The following is an 18,440-nucleotide window of genomic DNA, read 5'->3' as shown; positions in this document are numbered from 1 at the left end:
CTTAATTAAAAAATTTTGATTAAAAACCCAAGATCACTATTTATGAAATCTCAGCGCCGAAGCTTGGACGAAAACGTCAGGAACGGACTCAAAATGTATAAAAAAGATTCACAAACGAGAGGGTCAGGCTCAAATTTCCGGCCGAAAGCGGATAAATTTACACTATATATAAAAATTATCGGACGGAAAACGGGTAAATTTACCCGACAGTGCAAAACAACAGGGGGGTCGGGACCACCCATGGCCCTCACTATACTTCGTCATTGTGTAATCCGCATAAACAATAGAAATTATAAAAATAATAAAAATAAATAACTAATTATGACTTGCCATATCGTCAAGGAATAGTAAAACAAACTTGAGTCGCTTAGACTATCCGCAACGATGCAACACATTATTCTCACATGTAGATCCACCTAGTCATCATGTCAATCAACTTTGAGCTCATTCTTTCAAAAACATATTTTTACGTTTTTACCTACACCACCACCATAATTTCCACATACAACCTACTTTTTAATATTTACATCATCGACCTGTTAGACAATTAATAAACAAATCAGTTACAACCGTTCTTGGGTTCTTGGCTACGTGCAACGACCATCAAGTGCAGCCCAGTCTCAATGTTACATGCCCCGCAATACAGTTGCCACCTTAGCGACGGGCGGGCAACGCATGCTACATTGGAGGGGGTCTTGAGAGTGACAAACTAATCAATGCGAATATTTGTGAAACATTTAAAAAACTTGGTTATTATACTACAAAGTTACCCCTTTTATTTATCACTAAAATAAAAGTGGGTAACAATTAATAAGCCATTAAATTAATTAATGCACAATTAGTACTTAATAGATAACATAAAAACATGAATTTTAGCCTAAGCACACAAGCAAACCATTTCACTGCATTGCATTGCACTACACACAATTAAAAGTTTCAAAATACAAAATAAAGGAAGAAAAATGTTTGTCTTCCTCTAAAAGCCAATGCAACTGCAAATAACTTATCATCCATCACCAACACAATTACAATTTGTCATGAAATCTCATTTCCTCATCTTTCATTACCTGTGAAATAACACAAAATTTCAATATTTTGTAACAAAAATAGATAATTGCATGCTAAAATAAGTTCACATTTTATGTGTCAATAAGTAGTGACAAAATATATAACAAATTATTGGCACATAAATCAACTCTTACTTTGACATGTATAATACTAATTATTAAGTAGCCGTCTCTGAGAATTTAAATATCTTGGCCGAGCCAAAATAAAAAGGCCTATAGACCTTAACGGAAATTTTTTATTCGCTAATGTACATGGATAAAACTTTTATTAACCGATTTATTATAAGCAGAAACCAGGATGTAATTATCTCATAAACCATTGAAAATAATCTTATTTTAACACCAAAAAACAAATTTACGTATATTCATGTAATATGTATAAAAAAGTTTGTGCCCTCGAAACTTATGTGCCCCGGCCGATGGTGCGGCTCGCACACCCTCCGAGCCTACCCTGCTAAGTACAATACCTAATGCATAAAGTACAATATCACAATGCACAGTTAGTCCAATGACACTGACTGCATACTATAACTTAATTAGCCTGCAAGGCTGCAACATCATTTAGTGTCTGTTTCTACCATCATCATCATGATTAAGTGTGTCATTTATCTATTGAAATGTATTATACAAATGCATGAAAACAACATATCAGCCATAAAAGCAGAAGAGGATACATATAACAGTAGATGCTTTTGGTTATCAATTTATGAAAAAGATAATAATAATAATAATAATAATAATAATAATAATAATAATAATAATTAAGTTTTGAGTTTATGTGATGGTATGAGAAAAAATTGACTTATGATACAACCTTAAAGGCTAAAGCAAAGCTGGAAAGTGGAGACTAACCATTGGCAGTTGTCAAGTGTCAACCATCATTTTTAAAACCCTAGCCACCTTTAACTATACAACATTTTTTAAACCTATCATCACTTTAGACCAAAAGATTGTAGATAATTGCATCTTAGTCAAGAAGCATAACTGATAAAAATCTCTTGTGAAACAACTTGAGATCATATTGCAACTAACATTGTAAAAAAAGGTGGATAATGTTTTTAATAGCAGAGATTGCACACACATAATTATATGTCATATTTTATCAAGTAGTATATTTTTCTTAATAATAGTTAGGTTTTGTAGACAATCTTTAGCAAACTCATAATTTTATATTAGTAAGGAATCTGATCATGAAATACTTATTGAAAACTTCTTAATATAATAACCCATATATTCCATATTATGATATAAATAAAAAAAAGTTACCTATTGAAGAATCCTAAACATGGATAAATGATATAAACATTCTCCATAAAAATGGAAAACTTTTATTATTATTATTATTATTAAGTATGATATAATTGATATTCTCCATAAAATGATGAATTTAACGAAAAACACGGGCTAAACTTCTGGTTGATGTTGCGGGTCCAAATCTCACTAATGTGCAATATTCCCGGGTTTACACACCCCTAAGTAGATTAAGTCTCACGACATCAAACACCCTAAGAGTTTTCCAGAAAATTATCCCGTGTTTTTCATTAAATAAAAAAAACTCTCTTTTTTATAAAAACACTTAATAATATATATTTACTATCATCTATGTAGTCAAAAGAGCACAAGTATAATAATATATATTTTATTTCATTTTTAACTAATTCCACCAATCAAAAAGCATACATGCTTGCCTAAATATAAACCTAAGCCAACCTATGTGGGTCCCACCTATATAAAAATAATAACAAAACCCTAAAGCAAAATGGTGAGGTGCGTGCCCATTCCACTGCTCGAAACCGGCCCAGCCCAGGAACAAAAAAAATAAATTTCGGTTTCAGTGAAACATAAACCCATTGGCTGAATAAAATAATATTTAAAAATAATACTAAAAGACATAAATTTAAGGAATCTGTCGGAAGTTTAATGAAAGTGGGTTAATGTGATTTTATTGTGGAATAAAGTGGAAGGTTAACACAATAACACCTGTCTTTTCTTTTAGACATGCTTGATTCAAAGGAAACCAAACTATAAATCCATAAACCATTAAAGCCTAACAAACAAACAACTAATCTAACCTATTCTATCCTATATCTTATCTTCATATTTTTATATTAATTAACAATAGTACTCACTATTCCATGCATGTTTTCAACCTAGAAAGCCAAAATGTTTTTAGTTTCACAATATTTAGTCCTAATTTAAATCTTCAAAACACACACACAAAATGTATTTTATTAATATTACATCAATCCAGCGGCGAAACTTGGACGAAAACACCGTAATGACTGAACTCAAAACTTTTAGACCAAAAAGCTTAAATTTATACCGGTGAGGAAAAAAGGCCACCTCGGGCCACAAATACAAGCTTCGCCCTTGAATAAGTTTGAAGCATTTTTTTTAGAGAATGTACACTTAAGTAAAAAGGTTTAGGTTTGACTTTAAAGTGTCATATGTGTTATTTTGACTTTACATTTGCAACAGAAAGATTAATAAAACTCATGTTAGGTTAAAAAGATTGATGGTTATCTATTTGATTTGTTTAAAAGTTTATACATTTTTAATCTTTTATCTTCCAAAAGCTTTAATATTTATGACTTTACATATTGATATAATATCAACTGTCAATGTTGTAAATTTATGATTTGACAAGTTGCTTAAAAGGTTTGTACTAACAGAATCTTCACAAATATAACTTTTTTTTAAAAAAAATGCTAATGTTGAAAAAGTATCACTAAAAACTTAAATCTTCATTGTACTCCTTAAAAAAATCAAGTAAAAAAGGTCTTTTTTTTGTTTTAGCACATATAAAAAATATTATTCATGTGACAAGTTGAAGCCTGAGGGGTACAAGTAAAATAGAGAATTAACCTTTGGGTTAAAACAAGAGTCATCAAAAATATGGAATATGAATATTAGATGTAAATCAAGGGGGACATGCATGTCATTTTAATTAATGCATATGCACAATAAACACATTAATTCATACACATGTATATAAATAGATATGTATATAGAGATTAATTATTTACCATTGATGCAAGTACCACTCTCAGTCCTTTAATTTCTGTTTGTTCTCATTATCATGATCATGATCTCCGCCATAGCTAATATGGTACCCGCCCGAAGCCGCATAATGATCAACGGCTACATTCGTTCCGAGGTAAAACGGAACATTTGTAGACGTAGATCCGTCTAGATGCTGATGGTATGGAAACACTGATTGTAGTAAATTGGACTGAAGGGTCCCCCTACTATAACCACCACCAGGAGCAACCGCCACCACACCGCCACCATTGGGTGCTGCTTTTGATGCCGTCATCGCAAAATTCAAATTATAACCACCACCACCGTCTCCCAAGCTGTCTTGGAGGAAAGCGTACTGGTGGTTTTGGTTGAAGAAATAATCCATAGGAGATCTGGCGGTGGTGGTAGCGGTAGCGGTAGCGGTAGCAGTACTGGTGGTGGTAATATTATTAGTATTATTACCACCACCACCGGTGAGTAGATCTGTGAAAGACGAATTCTCATGCATAATATTATTACCCGGATTCGAAACCCTAACCCTAACCCTAGCCCGTTCTCTCGCCTTGTTCCGATTCTCAGATCGAGACAAACTGAGCTCAGAACCAGTTCCTTTACTAGTCTCCGACGTGCTACTGCACGCCGGAGACTTACCGCTATCATTATTGGCACAATCAAAGAGAGGAAACGGAGGATCCAACGACGGAAGCTCATCAATAGAGCTAGCGGCCGCCTTAAGCAGCCATTCGACCGCCTTACTCGGCTGGTCATACCCCAATCGATCTTGTAAATCATAAAATTGTATAGCTGTACTAACGGACAGCCGTACACGGCGGTCCCTTAAACCTTTGGATGTTAACACTTTGCTGTGCCTGTCCTTCCCCCCGGACGCCCGGGACACCCGGACGATCCGTGAGGAAGGCCATCCAGTTGTGGTTGTTGTAACAACCTTGTTGTTGTTGGTAATATTATTATTATCATTGCTGTGATGGTTATTTTTGTTACTGTTATGGTTATTATTATTATTATTATTATCATTGGTTGTGGTGCTGGTGTTGGAACTGACTCTTTGGAACTTCGAGACTTGGGTTTGGAATTCAATTTCAGCTACTTCCATACCAAGCTAATTACATGCGAATAAAATTGAACTGAATTGAATTTGTTATACAAGTATCTTAAGATAATGTGGAGAGAGAATGGAAATATGGAATGGGTTTTAGAGAGAGAAAGTGGGGGTGTATATATTTAGAGGGAGAGAGAGAGAGAGTATTGATGGGTGCCTGTCCTTTGTATTGATGACTGGTTTGGCTTTTGTAGTCATGTATACAGACACATGTATAGATACACAGTGTGTGTATGTATATGTGCAGAAGAAGCAGATGGGGGTAAAAAATTGTCAGGAGGGAAGGACTCTTTAAAGCTTATTTTTCTGAGAAAACAGAGTTAAATTTCTCATATAAATATTAGTTTCAATTATTTTAAAATAATAAGAATTGATAGGAGTTGTAATAAATGGGTTGAAAAGTTGTTACGGGTTGTGATAAATGAGTTAAATGGATAAATTTTATAAATAATCTGATAATGAGTCGGGCATGTCTAACAAACATATATGCATTGTATTCTCTCATTATTTGTAGTGACGGAATGGCAGGAAAGATGATATCCGAAGAAAAAAATTCTTGAAGCGGAAGGGCATGGTGGAGAGGGGTGTTGGGTAGCTCTCCGCAATTCGGGAAAGAAACAAAGACGAAAATGGAGAGAAGCAGGAGCAAATCGAGAAGAATGACAACGGGAGAGGCGAGAAGACCTCCCTACAACATTAGGTACATGGCGGGAAAAGCGAGGTGTTGGGACCGCTTTGTCCACTCTTAAGAATTTGTATTCCTAAGACCATGAGTAGTCATAACTCTTCACCCTCAGGCGTTATGCGTCACGTGGCGCCCAGTAAGAGTTATGGTTTTTTACCAAAACATGTAGTAATAACTCTTCACCCCCAGACGTTATGCGCCACGTGGCACCCAATCATTTAAATAATAAATCATTTAAATAAATAAACTTAAAATTAAAAATTACATTAAACTTCCAAATAAAAACTGAAATAAATAAAAAAAATACATCAAATTAAAAAAAATACAAAAAACATACTAATAAAACTACATGTTATATTTTTCTAAAATTTTCGCTTGTCGAGCAGTTTTTAGAGATTGGACTCTCGGGTCGGCTTCGGTTAGCTCACTTGATAAAATCTCGATGGTTTTGTCCATTTCATTTCTTCTAAGAAGTTCGACGGCGTCCAAATTTACTTTAAGTCGTTCGGTTTCAAGTTCGTGTAAATCTCGGAGTCGAGAGTTCATTTATTTGAATTGACTATCCATTTCGGGATTCGACGACGAAGCAACCCCTTTCCCTTGCCCTTGGTTCTTCTACCCCCCGGCCGAGGCATCTCGATAGTATTCAAGGCATCATTATCGCTTAAGTTGAAGTTTCGAGCGTCGGAACGGGGCGTGTCTGGATCAGCCGAAGACGATGTTTTAGACTTTCTTTTACGCAGACCACTTTCGGCTTCGGCATCCAAAACCTGGCCCCATTTTGGGTGAAACCTCAACTGGTCTTTCCAAATGCCAAAGTAGTTGAAGGCCCCCGAGACCTTATGTTGATACTCTGTCAACGCGTTTTCCATGACTTCCGCGTCCGAGACACCGCTACTTCTCGTTCGATTGATCCGGGAGTAAACCGTATGGAAACCCATGCATTTGGTGTTTATGTCGCCCCATTTCGACAATAACGAATCTTTTTCTCGACGTGAGTCCCCGCCAAGGTCGTGGGACAACTCTATAATTTTGTGCCAAAATACCCCGTTTTTTGTTAATTCACTAAAAAAAATAAAAACATTATACGTTCAATGATTGTTTTAACAAATTTACAAAAATATATATGTACTTTAAAAACACACCGCATTTTGCATCTTCCGATATCGCGCACCAAGCACGAGCACATAGTACGCACTCGTCGATACTCCACGGTATCACCTTCTTTTTAACCCGAGGTTCGCCGGCGGGCTTCTTTGCGTGTTTTCTTGGACGTCCTCGTTGGCTCGAACCGCCTACGGTCTTCGGGACGGGTTGTGTCTCCAGCACGAACTCGAACTCGGGTTCGGTCTACAGGACGGGTTGGGAACCCGAAACGGCGAAAAGGTTTGTCGTTGGGTTTTGGAAACCGGGCACCGCATTTGGCATAGAGTTTTGTAAATATGCAATGTACGCGGCCATTTGCGGGTCCATCATATGTAGGGTTGGCATCGGGGCGGTAGATGGGTTCGGTTGTGGATTTCGGTTGCCTTGACGGGCAAATTGACCGAAACCGAGAACATTTTGGTTGTTATTGGGAAACATTTTGGTAGAAATATTTGAGTAAAAAATATATAGAAGTGGAAGAAATAGAGGAATGCGTTAAAAAAATATGAATTTGGTTTGTTTTTATAGTATAATTTAATTAATATAATTCTTTTAAAAAAAACCAACGGCTTTCTAACGTAAACATGGCCCAACGGTTCTTTTTTTTTATTTGCGTGCAATTAACCCGTGTTTTAGTTATAACGTAGCAAAAAAAAGACAAAACGCAGGGGGGTGGTGTACCCCCAGCGTTATAGCATACAACGCCGCACACAACGTGCCAGTACGCTTGGTCTAAGGGGATTAGGTGTTCATTTTGAAACCCTTTCGAACATACATATCAAGCCAACTAATAAGATGTAGTCACCTCATCCAAACCACTTGTAATGGTGTTCTTGGCTTCTAGCTCTATCATTTGAACGCCACGCTTCCCAATAAAAACTTCCCCCATGTTACCCCCTCTTGAGCGGGTTTGTGAACCCGTGATTCCCCATCTTATATACCCTTGGGGTATTTACGACGACAATCATGTGAACCCAAACAAATATTGGCTCTCATATTGTGAGCACCCCGATTGAGTTCGCTTGTATAGAAAATATAATGAACGGTTTTTTACATGTCTTCTGCTCATGTATGACTAAAAATATGTTTGGCATCTCGAAGCATAGGTTTGCCATTACCCATACTGCTATCAAAACAAATGACATATATATGATGAGTCAAGGTCACATAGTTATCGAATATTTGTTAGTGAAAATTTTGAGAATGTTACCAGAATAGCATGAAACATAGCATTTGATGTCTTAAAAGACTATCCAAGTCTCTTGTAGACACGTTTGATATCTAGGTAGAGTTTCTTGGCTATGGATCTTCAACTAAATAAACAAAGTTAAAAACGGCTATGTATCATACATGTGTAAGTTGTATGTTTCGATGTAGCACCACTAGATGAGTTAGGCCTCACGACATCGAACTTTGTTGAGAATATTCCTGGGTTTTGTCTCTTCATTGTTCAGAAAATAATAATAGTATATCTTTTTTTCTACATATTTGAAATTACTTTTGTAAATAAAAAATTTACTATATCCATTCTCAAGCATCTTTATATTTGTACAAATTAAATTACATGTTAAAAATATAAAATATATATTATAATATTATATGTACGGGCATACAAACAGGGTGGCATAGGACAAATCAGATCTCGTTCAAGATATTCTTGCAACGAACCCATTCAACATCAATCAAATTTCGAAAATATTTAATTTATTAAGGTTAGGAATAAACAAACAGACTATATTTACAATTATACTAATTATATTATATAAAAAAATTAAGTATTAAATAGAAATAAATCTCTTAGCTTTTTGTCTCCTTTCCAAAATACAAATCCACTTAACATTAAGAAATTGATGGGTCTACAACAACAAATTTCACTTTTATGATTTAACTTGAATAGATACATCCACTTTTTAATAAAAAAATTAAATAAATAGTAGTACCAAAGGACCTTTGGTCTATCACTAGGGTTGTCTTTAAAAGGTGTGGATTCAAGTCCGATAGTTGTTAATAAAGGTGTAATCTACTAGAGAATGTGGTTGCCATTCAAAGAAAAACTAAAAAAATAATAAACCAAAATTGTTTTGGATAAATATAAATACATATTTATGCTACCTAACGGATACAAGGAACGAGAATTCACTTTTGGGTAGTTATCAAGTAGAATTTGCTAAGTATGTAGATATAATAAAATAAAATAATTCGGTTCGGTTCAATTAGTAAAGACATTTTAACATAATCGAATGATCGGTTAATGAGATTTGTTTAGCCATAACCGATTGATTTGGTTGGTTTTCGGTTAACGGTTCGCATTTCAATTACGGTTTCAGTTATTGCACACCCCTAGTCTGTATAATATACGCTCAGCTAATGATATTCTAATTTTGTGCACCTAGGGACCTTTGATATTTCAAGGAAGTCTAGCCCTTTGCAACATCAAAATCGGCCCAAATGGCATAGAAATGACCAACAATGGATGTCACTTCGAAATAGTATTATTGATGAAAAGTTATGTGAAAATAACAGTCAGTTGGAGCGTATATTTTATTGTAGGTTGCTACTATATCAGTTATAACTATGATCATCAACAACTTGATTTATCTGTGGCAAATATGATCATTGAACAGTAATAATTAACCATTGCCATATTGGATTTCAGTTAATCTCAATATGGTGGTTAGCCATATATTCTCCCTTGGAGTGTAATAGAATAACCCCAACACTTCTTTAACATAGGATGAAACATGAAACTAGCTAGACGAGTCAGCTCGAGAAGCTAACTCGTTTATTTTAGAATTTTGTATTTGTTGCATATATGAATAAAAACATAACGTACACAAAATAATAATATCTCTATGGAAAGATACAACAAAAGAAAAGAAAAAAAAAGGATGATTGTGTCTTTTTTGTTCTTATAAAAACTTAGCTTCTTTCATGGGATATTATATTGAGGGAGTTAAATGAGCGAGCTAATGAGCTAGGCTCAAGCCTAGTTTTAAATTTAGGTGAGCCAACTCAGCTTATCTCGTGAACTTTCAAGCTGACTTCAAAGAAGCTTTTTTTGAGCTATTTTCCAACGAGTCGTGAGTTATTTTAACAACTCTACCCATAGTTGGTCTTGCTATACCAACTTCTAAATGATAAAATCCTTGTGACTAGTTAAAGCATATTTTTGTTTTTATTTTCAATACATCCAAAATGTGACAAAATATTTTATATCCATGAGAGGGATGGTTGTTTTGCATTCATAGGCAAATGGCATTGGTAAAGTTAAAGTTGGTAGCAATTGGGAAACTTACTTTGTCCGTACAAGCAATTATGTCTCAATGCTCCCACCATTTGCATTGTCCTAATAATACTATTTTTATTCAAAGCAGATGATGGGTCATTGGGTCTTGCAGAGATCCCACTGATCAACTTATAGTTTATTATTATAAATCACTATAAACACCATATTTTTATTACTTTCTAGAAAGAGTATAGCTAATGGGCAGTTTTTGATGGTGGAGATGAACATATTCGGTATGAGTGTCGATCCTTGTTGGTATCGAACTTGGTACTCATTTGGTACTGTCGGTATCAAGTTATGAGTTTTCGGTACTGATACTTATCGAATTTTGTATGAAATACAGGTAACGATACCAAATATTTTCAAATATTTGGACCGGTATTTTCAGGATCCCTCCCGAGCTCATCCCTGTTTGAAGGTACCCCTGTTGAATATTGTCTTTGAAGATAGGTATCCTTAGTTGACTTGAGGAGACGGTGCCGATATGTAAGAGAATGGAATGTAGACATCCATTGTTACGAACACCGTGGATGAAGATTGTGATAGCCTGATAGGAGAGGAGTGTTAACTGATGAACATGTGCAGAGAAAAACGGGTAAAGTTTTATTATTATGAAAATTAAATTACATCACAAGACCATCTAGGGGAAAGTTAACGTACAAATGAAATTAACGTGTTAAACGTGATAATCAAGTAGAGTAATTATATATAAAAGTAGAGTGTTTATGTAATTACATCATAAATAAATTATAACACGTTAATTTCATTTGTATTTGATCCAAACCTATTAGTTTGACGAGATAATTAATAAAGTCGATTAAAAAAATAATTAATAAAGTCGATTAAAAAAGAGCCCACAAACTTTATGTCACGTAGCACCGACTTCATAGCTATTCGTGAAGAACTTGTTAAGGTGCTCTAATAAATTTTAGTTAATAATAAAAAGGTGTTACTTTTCCAACACGTCTACAAGTGAATAACCATGTCAGACTCAATTGTATCTTTATAAGACTAATAATTGAGCTAAATCTTGTTTTGTTTAAATTTTATGTAAGTTGTTTATATTCTTTTTTTTTCAAACTATAAACTTTTATAAACAAACCAACGCACAAACAACCCAACACCAAAAACTACCTCCACAAGCCGGAGGACAGCCACCCAAAACAAAGAATTACATAAACGCAAACTTACACCAAATTGACCAAGCTAACGTTTTATGTTTAGACCTATACTTGAACCAAAGAAAACCATAAGCTTTAATATCTCCAATAATCTCTTTCACAATAACTTCCTTACCATCAAACACTTTTTCATTTTTCGCCTTCCATAATCTCCAACACGCTATTGTAATAATTCCATGAAACGCCTCCTTTTCCACTACTCCAAGCTTGGTGGTCTTGTGAAGCTCTAACAAATCTCTAACTGAAAATCCGAAAATAGGGGGAACTTTACACCAACGGCTTATATGTTCCCAAACTACCGCCGCTATCCCACAACCCGTCATGATATGATCCACCGTCTCCCTCCCAACTTCGCACAGAGCACACGCGCTATCCGAGACCGGAATGTTCCTCCGTTCAAGAGTTCCCCGGGTAGGAAGTCTATCCATTTCCGCCCTCCAAACATGAATATTACACTTCTCCGGAACCCACTTACTTCACTTCATAATATAGTTATTTCCGGTATTTTTATTCTTATATTCTAGGTAGTCTTTTTGGATTGAAAATCAAAACATCTTTGTTATATATATTCCTATTGTGGAAATTGTCATGTATGCATCAAACAATTGTTATATATGTCCTATGTCGTGATTAAATTTGTAACTTATCAAGTTATCATCAACAAGTTGGCGTTGTCATGCTTTGCGATGGGGACTGTGATTGGTTTATCATCAATGTTTTGAGAGCATCAACAACAGGTTACGCAGCTGAGATCCGAATGATGTGGCAAATGAATGAACTTTGTGTGACAAACTTTCCTTGTTGTGAAGCAAGTTGGTGGAGGTAAGGTTGTGATTACAAACCCACCCGCAACAAACTTGTCAGGTGGCACATCTGGGGGAGGGGCATCCTCTCTCTTCCGCTCTCATGGATATAGGGTTTAGGTTTGCTGTTATAGAGTAAGCAAGAGCTTTTAAGAAAATTTTGAAATATGATATGACGTTTACGAGACGGATTGCGAAAGTTTGTTGTTGTGATGCTTTGAAGATGCATGTTTAAATTGTAAATAAATCTGAAACTAATTACCTGTTTAAACCACCATGGTTCTAAAAAAATTGCCTGTTTAAACATTACTTGTGAGATTTAAGCCTAAATAAAAATAAATTAAAAGGACATATTAGGTATGACACTGAATCAAAAGTAACAACTTTGACCCGTAATCAGATCTAATTTTAGTTAAGGTTTGTATTGTTGTACATATGATAATTGTGTCTCCTCCACCAACACCCCAATAAAGTTGCATTTTAACATCCCAAAATGTACTTCGTGTGAAAACCTATGGGCAATAACATCAATTCCTCACTTTCATGCCCAATCTACTATTTCTTACCAAAATGCAATGAAATTCATAACTCAAAATATAAATTAAAAACAAAAAAAAAAACTAAAACATTTTATTCGTTGTCCTCGTTAAAAAAAATCAAGAAAAGATTCTAATGAATTTATTTGAATTCCTCCACATTTTGGAAAGATTTGAAATTCCTTTATTTAAAGAAATTTGAAGGAATTAAATTCCTATACCAATTCCAATTCTTTGAACCGAACACATCAAATTGGAAGTAAAAATGGAATTAAGATTCCAATTCCAACTGAGCGAACACGCCATGTCATAAGATTTTAATTCCAATTCTTCTGAATTCTCAAGAATTCTGTGAAGCTAACGCACCCTAAATAACATGTCCTAATGGTTATTTTTAAGTGGCTTAGTTACATCCCATATATGTTAGGCGATGGTATCTCGGTTTTTTCATTATTTCTTTAAAAAAGTTTATTGGTTAAAATTAGAATTCGCATCATTTCCTTAACATTGTGGCTAATTGTTATTTGTTCTTCAGTGTAGGTTATAACAATTTATAGGACTAAGACCTAATTTTGGAAAAGAACTAAGAGCACATCTAATGGTAAGCAGAGGTGGACCGAAGCTTTGATGAAGGTGGGCAGCCGCCCCCTTAAATTAATTATTTAGTGTAATAGTTATGAGACAATCTCGAGCGCTTCCATGATAATTTGTAATCACCTTCCTTAACTTTGGAACCAACCCCATAAAATGAGTTGCAACTAAAGAGAAAACTAAAGAAGAAAGATGAAGCTAACGCCTTGTTCTCGAGTTTTTTAACCAATGAAAGGAAGGGAAATGAGAGGGAAGGGAAGAAATTTTTTTTAATTAAGTGTGTTCTTGAGTTGGAAGGAAATTAGAGGAAAAGATTAGGGGTGTGCGTGGTGCGGTTCGGTGCGGTTACTGACGAACCAAAAAACAAACTTTCGATTTTATGTTTTTTCAAACCGTTCGGTTTCGGTTTTTTTGGTTTTCGGTTTTTGGGTTCGGTTCGGTTTTGGATGCGGTTTTTTCGATTTTTCTAATCGAGCCAAAACATTTTGGGCAAAAAAAACACCTAACCCAAGATATTGAAATTGTGCATGATTTTTTTTTCTTTGAATTAATGATTAATAGAATATTGAATATTTGGGCTTCAAATATTAAAAGCTAAGAAAGGATACAATTAAAATAAAAAATGAAAATCAAACTAAAAGTATTAGTATTATTAGTTATTAACAATATGTAGCAACCAAATATATTTGTTATTAGCCATATGTTAAAACTAAACAAATGATTGTTGGTATATTTTGTTTTAATGGTTATGGTTAAGATATTTATGATTATTTCATTTTTTTGTTAATTCGGTTCGGTTCGGTTTTTTTGGTTCTTAACAAAACACAAAACCGAACCAAAATCAATATTTCGGTTTTTGCTAAAGTTCAAAACCGAACCGTCGGTTTCCAATTTGGTTTGGTTTTTTCGGTTCGGTTTCTTTGGTTTTATCGGTTTCAATTTGGTTTTATCGGTTTTGTGCACACCCCTAGAAAGGAAAGGACAATTATGTTATCCTTAGTAATCAGCTCATTTTTTAGAGGATAATTTATTGGAAAAAAACATCAATTTAATCCCCCTAACTCCTCTTACTCATTTCCTTTCCATCCAAAAAAATCTCAAAAATACATATTTTTTAACTATCCTTAATTTTCTTTTCTTTAAAAAAACTCAAGAGTAGGGCGTTGGTAACTCTTTATTTAAATTGAGTGAAGTTGTAGACTAAAGTGACAATAATAAAAGAAATAATAGGAAAGGACATAATGTAAAAACGTACTATCTATCCTAAATATAATAATTCTTTATATGTTTACTTTCCTTCAAAAATATGCAAGTGATTTTACAATACACTCTCTTTTTTAATTTTGGTTTATTTTCTTTTTATTTAGTAAGTGTGATACTATGAGTCCTATGATTACATGAGAGACTGGTTATACCGAGTTGTTTTGATTTATTATTACTTAATATAATATATTATATTTTGTTTATATGATCAAAACCTGAACCAAATTAATAAAATATTATTATGTGGCAAAAAACAAATGACTCCTATAAATTTTGCTTCTCATGGAAAAATTTTCTGGGTCCGTCACTAATGGTAAGATAGTTATATGCTTATAAATGTGTCATGTCAACTAATAAATCAGATTTCTATTTATCCTTGACAAATAGTTATTCCTCTATAATACCATACTAAAAAAAATAGAGAATGAAAACAATTTATCAATTAAGTGTTACCATAAGTCGGTTATGGTCGATACGTAAAAAACCAGACTGAAATATTCAGTTATTTGAAGTATAAACACGATGTTATTGGTTGTTAAATATAAAAAGGTTGGTTTTAGTTTTTAGTTAAATACTAAAAAGGCTAACCAATTATTAGGCTTAGGCTCAACAAAAACTCGAGTTATTTCCTTTTTGTGGGCCAAAGCGATGGGCCGAACATGCATATTTTACAATATATCAAGTTATCAACAATATTTTATGGTTTCATGACATTTAATCTACTATTATAATAAAACAATGTTTTTTAACACCTGTTATTCATCCATCAGCTTAGTTCAAAAGTTAAATTCTGTTTAGGGAGGAAGAGAACTTGTAAATTTTTGGCATTTTGCTTCTCCACACTGTTAAATCCTAGATTGTACACACAACAAACTTTACAAGTGGCAGGCTAGCATACACGGCATTGAGTTGTTTATAACATCCTTCATGAAGACCATGGTAATGTTAGCTACTCTGCAGTCGGTGGGCTATCAGATCAGATTCGGAAACTCCGGGAATCCATAGAGCTGCCATTGATGAATCCATAGCTCTTTAGACCAATCGCTATCAATATATATATATGCTAATTTCTTGAGGGTATTTTTTTTTAATTTTTGAATATTTTTTATTGGGTCTTAACTTGTGTATAAAGTATGTAACTTTCTTTGCTAAAACATACCAGACTTATTCCAGGTGTTTACAAATTTGACAAATTTGGGATTCAGTTTGGTATTTTTTATTATTATTATTTTCCTTTTCCATTATTAAATCTCAAAGAAATAGAAATGTAAACTGTTGCATCTCAGATGGACAAAGACATTATGCATCGGAACACATGGGTTTGATGATCATCAATACAAAGCTACTAATGCAGTCATTAAAGGACCTGGAAAATCGAAGTTAGTTTTTGATGATGATCACATTCCATTTGATATTTTTTATTTAGATTTATACAATTTTTTACATGACTTTTGTCCTATGATGAGCTTTACAAAGGGATTATTTAGATTTATTTCTTGAAGGAGAAGGTGAAACCTAGACCTGGAAGTTTACACCACAGGTGCTGGAGGCGTAGTTTTGTCAATGTACAATGCTGATGAGGTATATATTTTAGTTCACTAGATTTTTCTGTTATCTGTCGCGTTCGTAAACCTATTTTGACTTGAAAAAAATTTGGTGATCATCACCTGAAAATAATTTGGCCATGACCCGTTTTGACCCGAACATATTTTGGACTCCATTTTGACCCGTACTAAATTGGTCATTCTTGACTTGAACCCATTCTGAGCTGAACTTTATATGATCCAAGATACCCATTTGACTCAGTGTGCCGCCTTATTTGCCAGGCATAGATAGACTGCATGCTCTATGACTTTTAAGCCATTTGACCTTCTAATTTTAGTGAAACATTATTGCATTACCCTTTTGATATATAAAAATAAAGCATAATCTTTTAAAGACTATTTTTTTAATCTTGAATTTTGTTTGATATTTTTAAGTAACCACTACTTGTTAAATATTTTAGGTTTAAAATTCATTTAAGGTTACAAGACTCTACTGGAGTTGTGTCTCTTAACTCTCTTCGATCTTGAAACTAGATTAATGTTTAAAAAGGCTGCTAGAGAATTGTTTGATATGATTGTAGTTGCATAATTTTTGCCAACTTTTAATCTTGTTACGCTTTATACTTTGTAGCGTTTTCCAACTGAGTTTGTTAGGAAGGCTGGACTTAACAAACCGATGTTAACAATAAAAAATAATGATGCTGCTGAATATAATTAAGACGGACATTCGTGTCGAAACTTCTGGTAGTTTCAAGCGATATCAAGTCAAGGGTTGGAAAGAATTTTTAAGGAATTCAGTTATCTTTTGGAGATACATGTATGCTCATTTATAACCGGAACCAATGGTTCGTTATTGCTTACTCAAGTGACCATGCAATCTTCATGGCCCTTCTGTTTTTGAAGTTAATTATGACTAAACTCTATTATTACCCTATGTGATTTTGATTCTGTTTGTTCATCTTGTCACAATGTTTTATGTTTTGGGCAATGTATGTATGGAAGATATATATCTAATGAAAATGTTTTATTTTTTTTGGATTTGGGGAAGTAAATGATTTGAACATCTATCAATAGTTATCGTCTTTTAGTCATTTACAAATTTTACAAGTTCTTAGTACTTTATCATGTTAATCGATGCATCACTCATTCTTATTTATGATGAATAAATTGTGTGCAACCCAAATGATGAATAAATTGTGTGCAACCCAAATAGTGATATCATCGTTAAACATTTCAAAAATGTAACCATACCAGTGGCTTTATGACTGGCAGGCCCATTCCTTTTGAGACATCAATTTGAGAATTGATACTTTTGGCATCAATCAATTGTTATTGTTTCACATCACTCTCACACTTGCCACTTATATGACTTTGTAATTTATAGTGTTCAATACTTCATACAACATTCTAACAAATGAAATTTGGTTGAGAGCTTGCTAATATACTGAAAACATTAGTTGAAATTCATATTTTTTGTACGCAGTCCCGTGTAGTACACGGGTTTATAACCTAGTTTGAATTATAAACTAGCATATTTCCTTGGTTTCTAAAGTATATATAAACCATAATATATTGATGAGTTATTTTTTCGTCTGGCCTTTGCAGAGTGTGCTCATAATTAGACCATGATTGTGAAAAATTCAATAAAGCAACACATGGTAAGAAAGAAAGAAAGAAACTATATAAGAGTATAGATATAAAGAGAGGTTGACATAAACATAAGACTAAATGTTCGGTTTGTTGACAGTTTGTCACAAGATAAATCATAAGCAAGGAGCTATAACCATATCCGGACGTGGTAAAAGAACCCAATTATCAAATTTGGACTACAATGGGTCTTTATCATAACATTAAGCGGCCTCTAAAAGAAAAAAAAAGGCATTTCATCGAACAACTTGTAAGCATAATCACGTTTGTTAAAGCCAAAGAAAGAGATATCGTTTGCGAAATAAACGTAAAGATAAGAAAGACTAAGAAATAAAACTCCATAAGACCAAACTGTCACAGCCCCCGACCCCTATACCCTGGGAGGGAAGCCGTGAACATTGATTGGTGGTATCGGTGTTTATTAAATTATTTTGCAGCGAAATGTTTCATCAGAACCGTAGTTAGGAAAAATGATCAGAGTTATAAAAACACCATGATTATTATTATGATAAACCGGGAATTAAATCCCTTTTTATACAAACATAAGTTT

At 33.9% G+C, this 18,440-nt stretch overlaps 2 protein-coding genes across 2 annotated transcripts; both read right to left on the bottom strand.

Moving 5' to 3' along the window:
- Positions 1-827: 827 nt before the first annotated feature.
- On the bottom strand, positions 828-5,309 carry LOC143557228 (transcription factor TCP24-like). Its single transcript, XM_077046346.1, has 2 exons — positions 4,079-5,309; positions 828-1,034 (listed from the first exon to the last, which is right to left on the bottom strand). Exon 1 carries the CDS (start codon positions 5,200-5,202, stop codon positions 4,114-4,116), a length of 1,089 nt encoding a protein of 362 aa, XP_076902461.1. The 5' UTR covers positions 5,203-5,309; the 3' UTR covers positions 828-1,034; positions 4,079-4,113.
- Positions 5,310-11,496: 6,187 nt separating this feature from the next.
- Positions 11,497-11,934, bottom strand: LOC143557244 (uncharacterized). The gene has a single exon (XM_077046361.1). It carries the CDS (start codon positions 11,932-11,934, stop codon positions 11,497-11,499), a length of 438 nt encoding a protein of 145 aa, XP_076902476.1.
- Positions 11,935-18,440: the final 6,506 nt, after the last annotated feature.

Source organism: Bidens hawaiensis, unplaced genomic scaffold (genome assembly GCF_021521415.1).
Source record: "Bidens hawaiensis isolate Kalapana, Puna unplaced genomic scaffold, B.hawaiensis_p1.1 tig00018849_1, whole genome shotgun sequence".
Lineage (NCBI taxonomy): Eukaryota > Viridiplantae > Streptophyta > Magnoliopsida > Asterales > Asteraceae > Bidens > Bidens hawaiensis.
This window is presented reverse-complemented; position numbering and strand designations above follow the sequence as displayed.

Bases quoted from the DNA above. Each gene is read 5' to 3' on its own strand.
- LOC143557244 (XM_077046361.1), bottom strand. From the start codon at position 11,934: ATGGATAGACTTCCTACCCGGGGAACTCTTGAACGGAGGAACATTCCG.
- LOC143557228 (XM_077046346.1), bottom strand. From the start codon at position 5,202: ATGGAAGTAGCTGAAATTGAATTCCAAACCCAAGTCTCGAAGTTCCAA.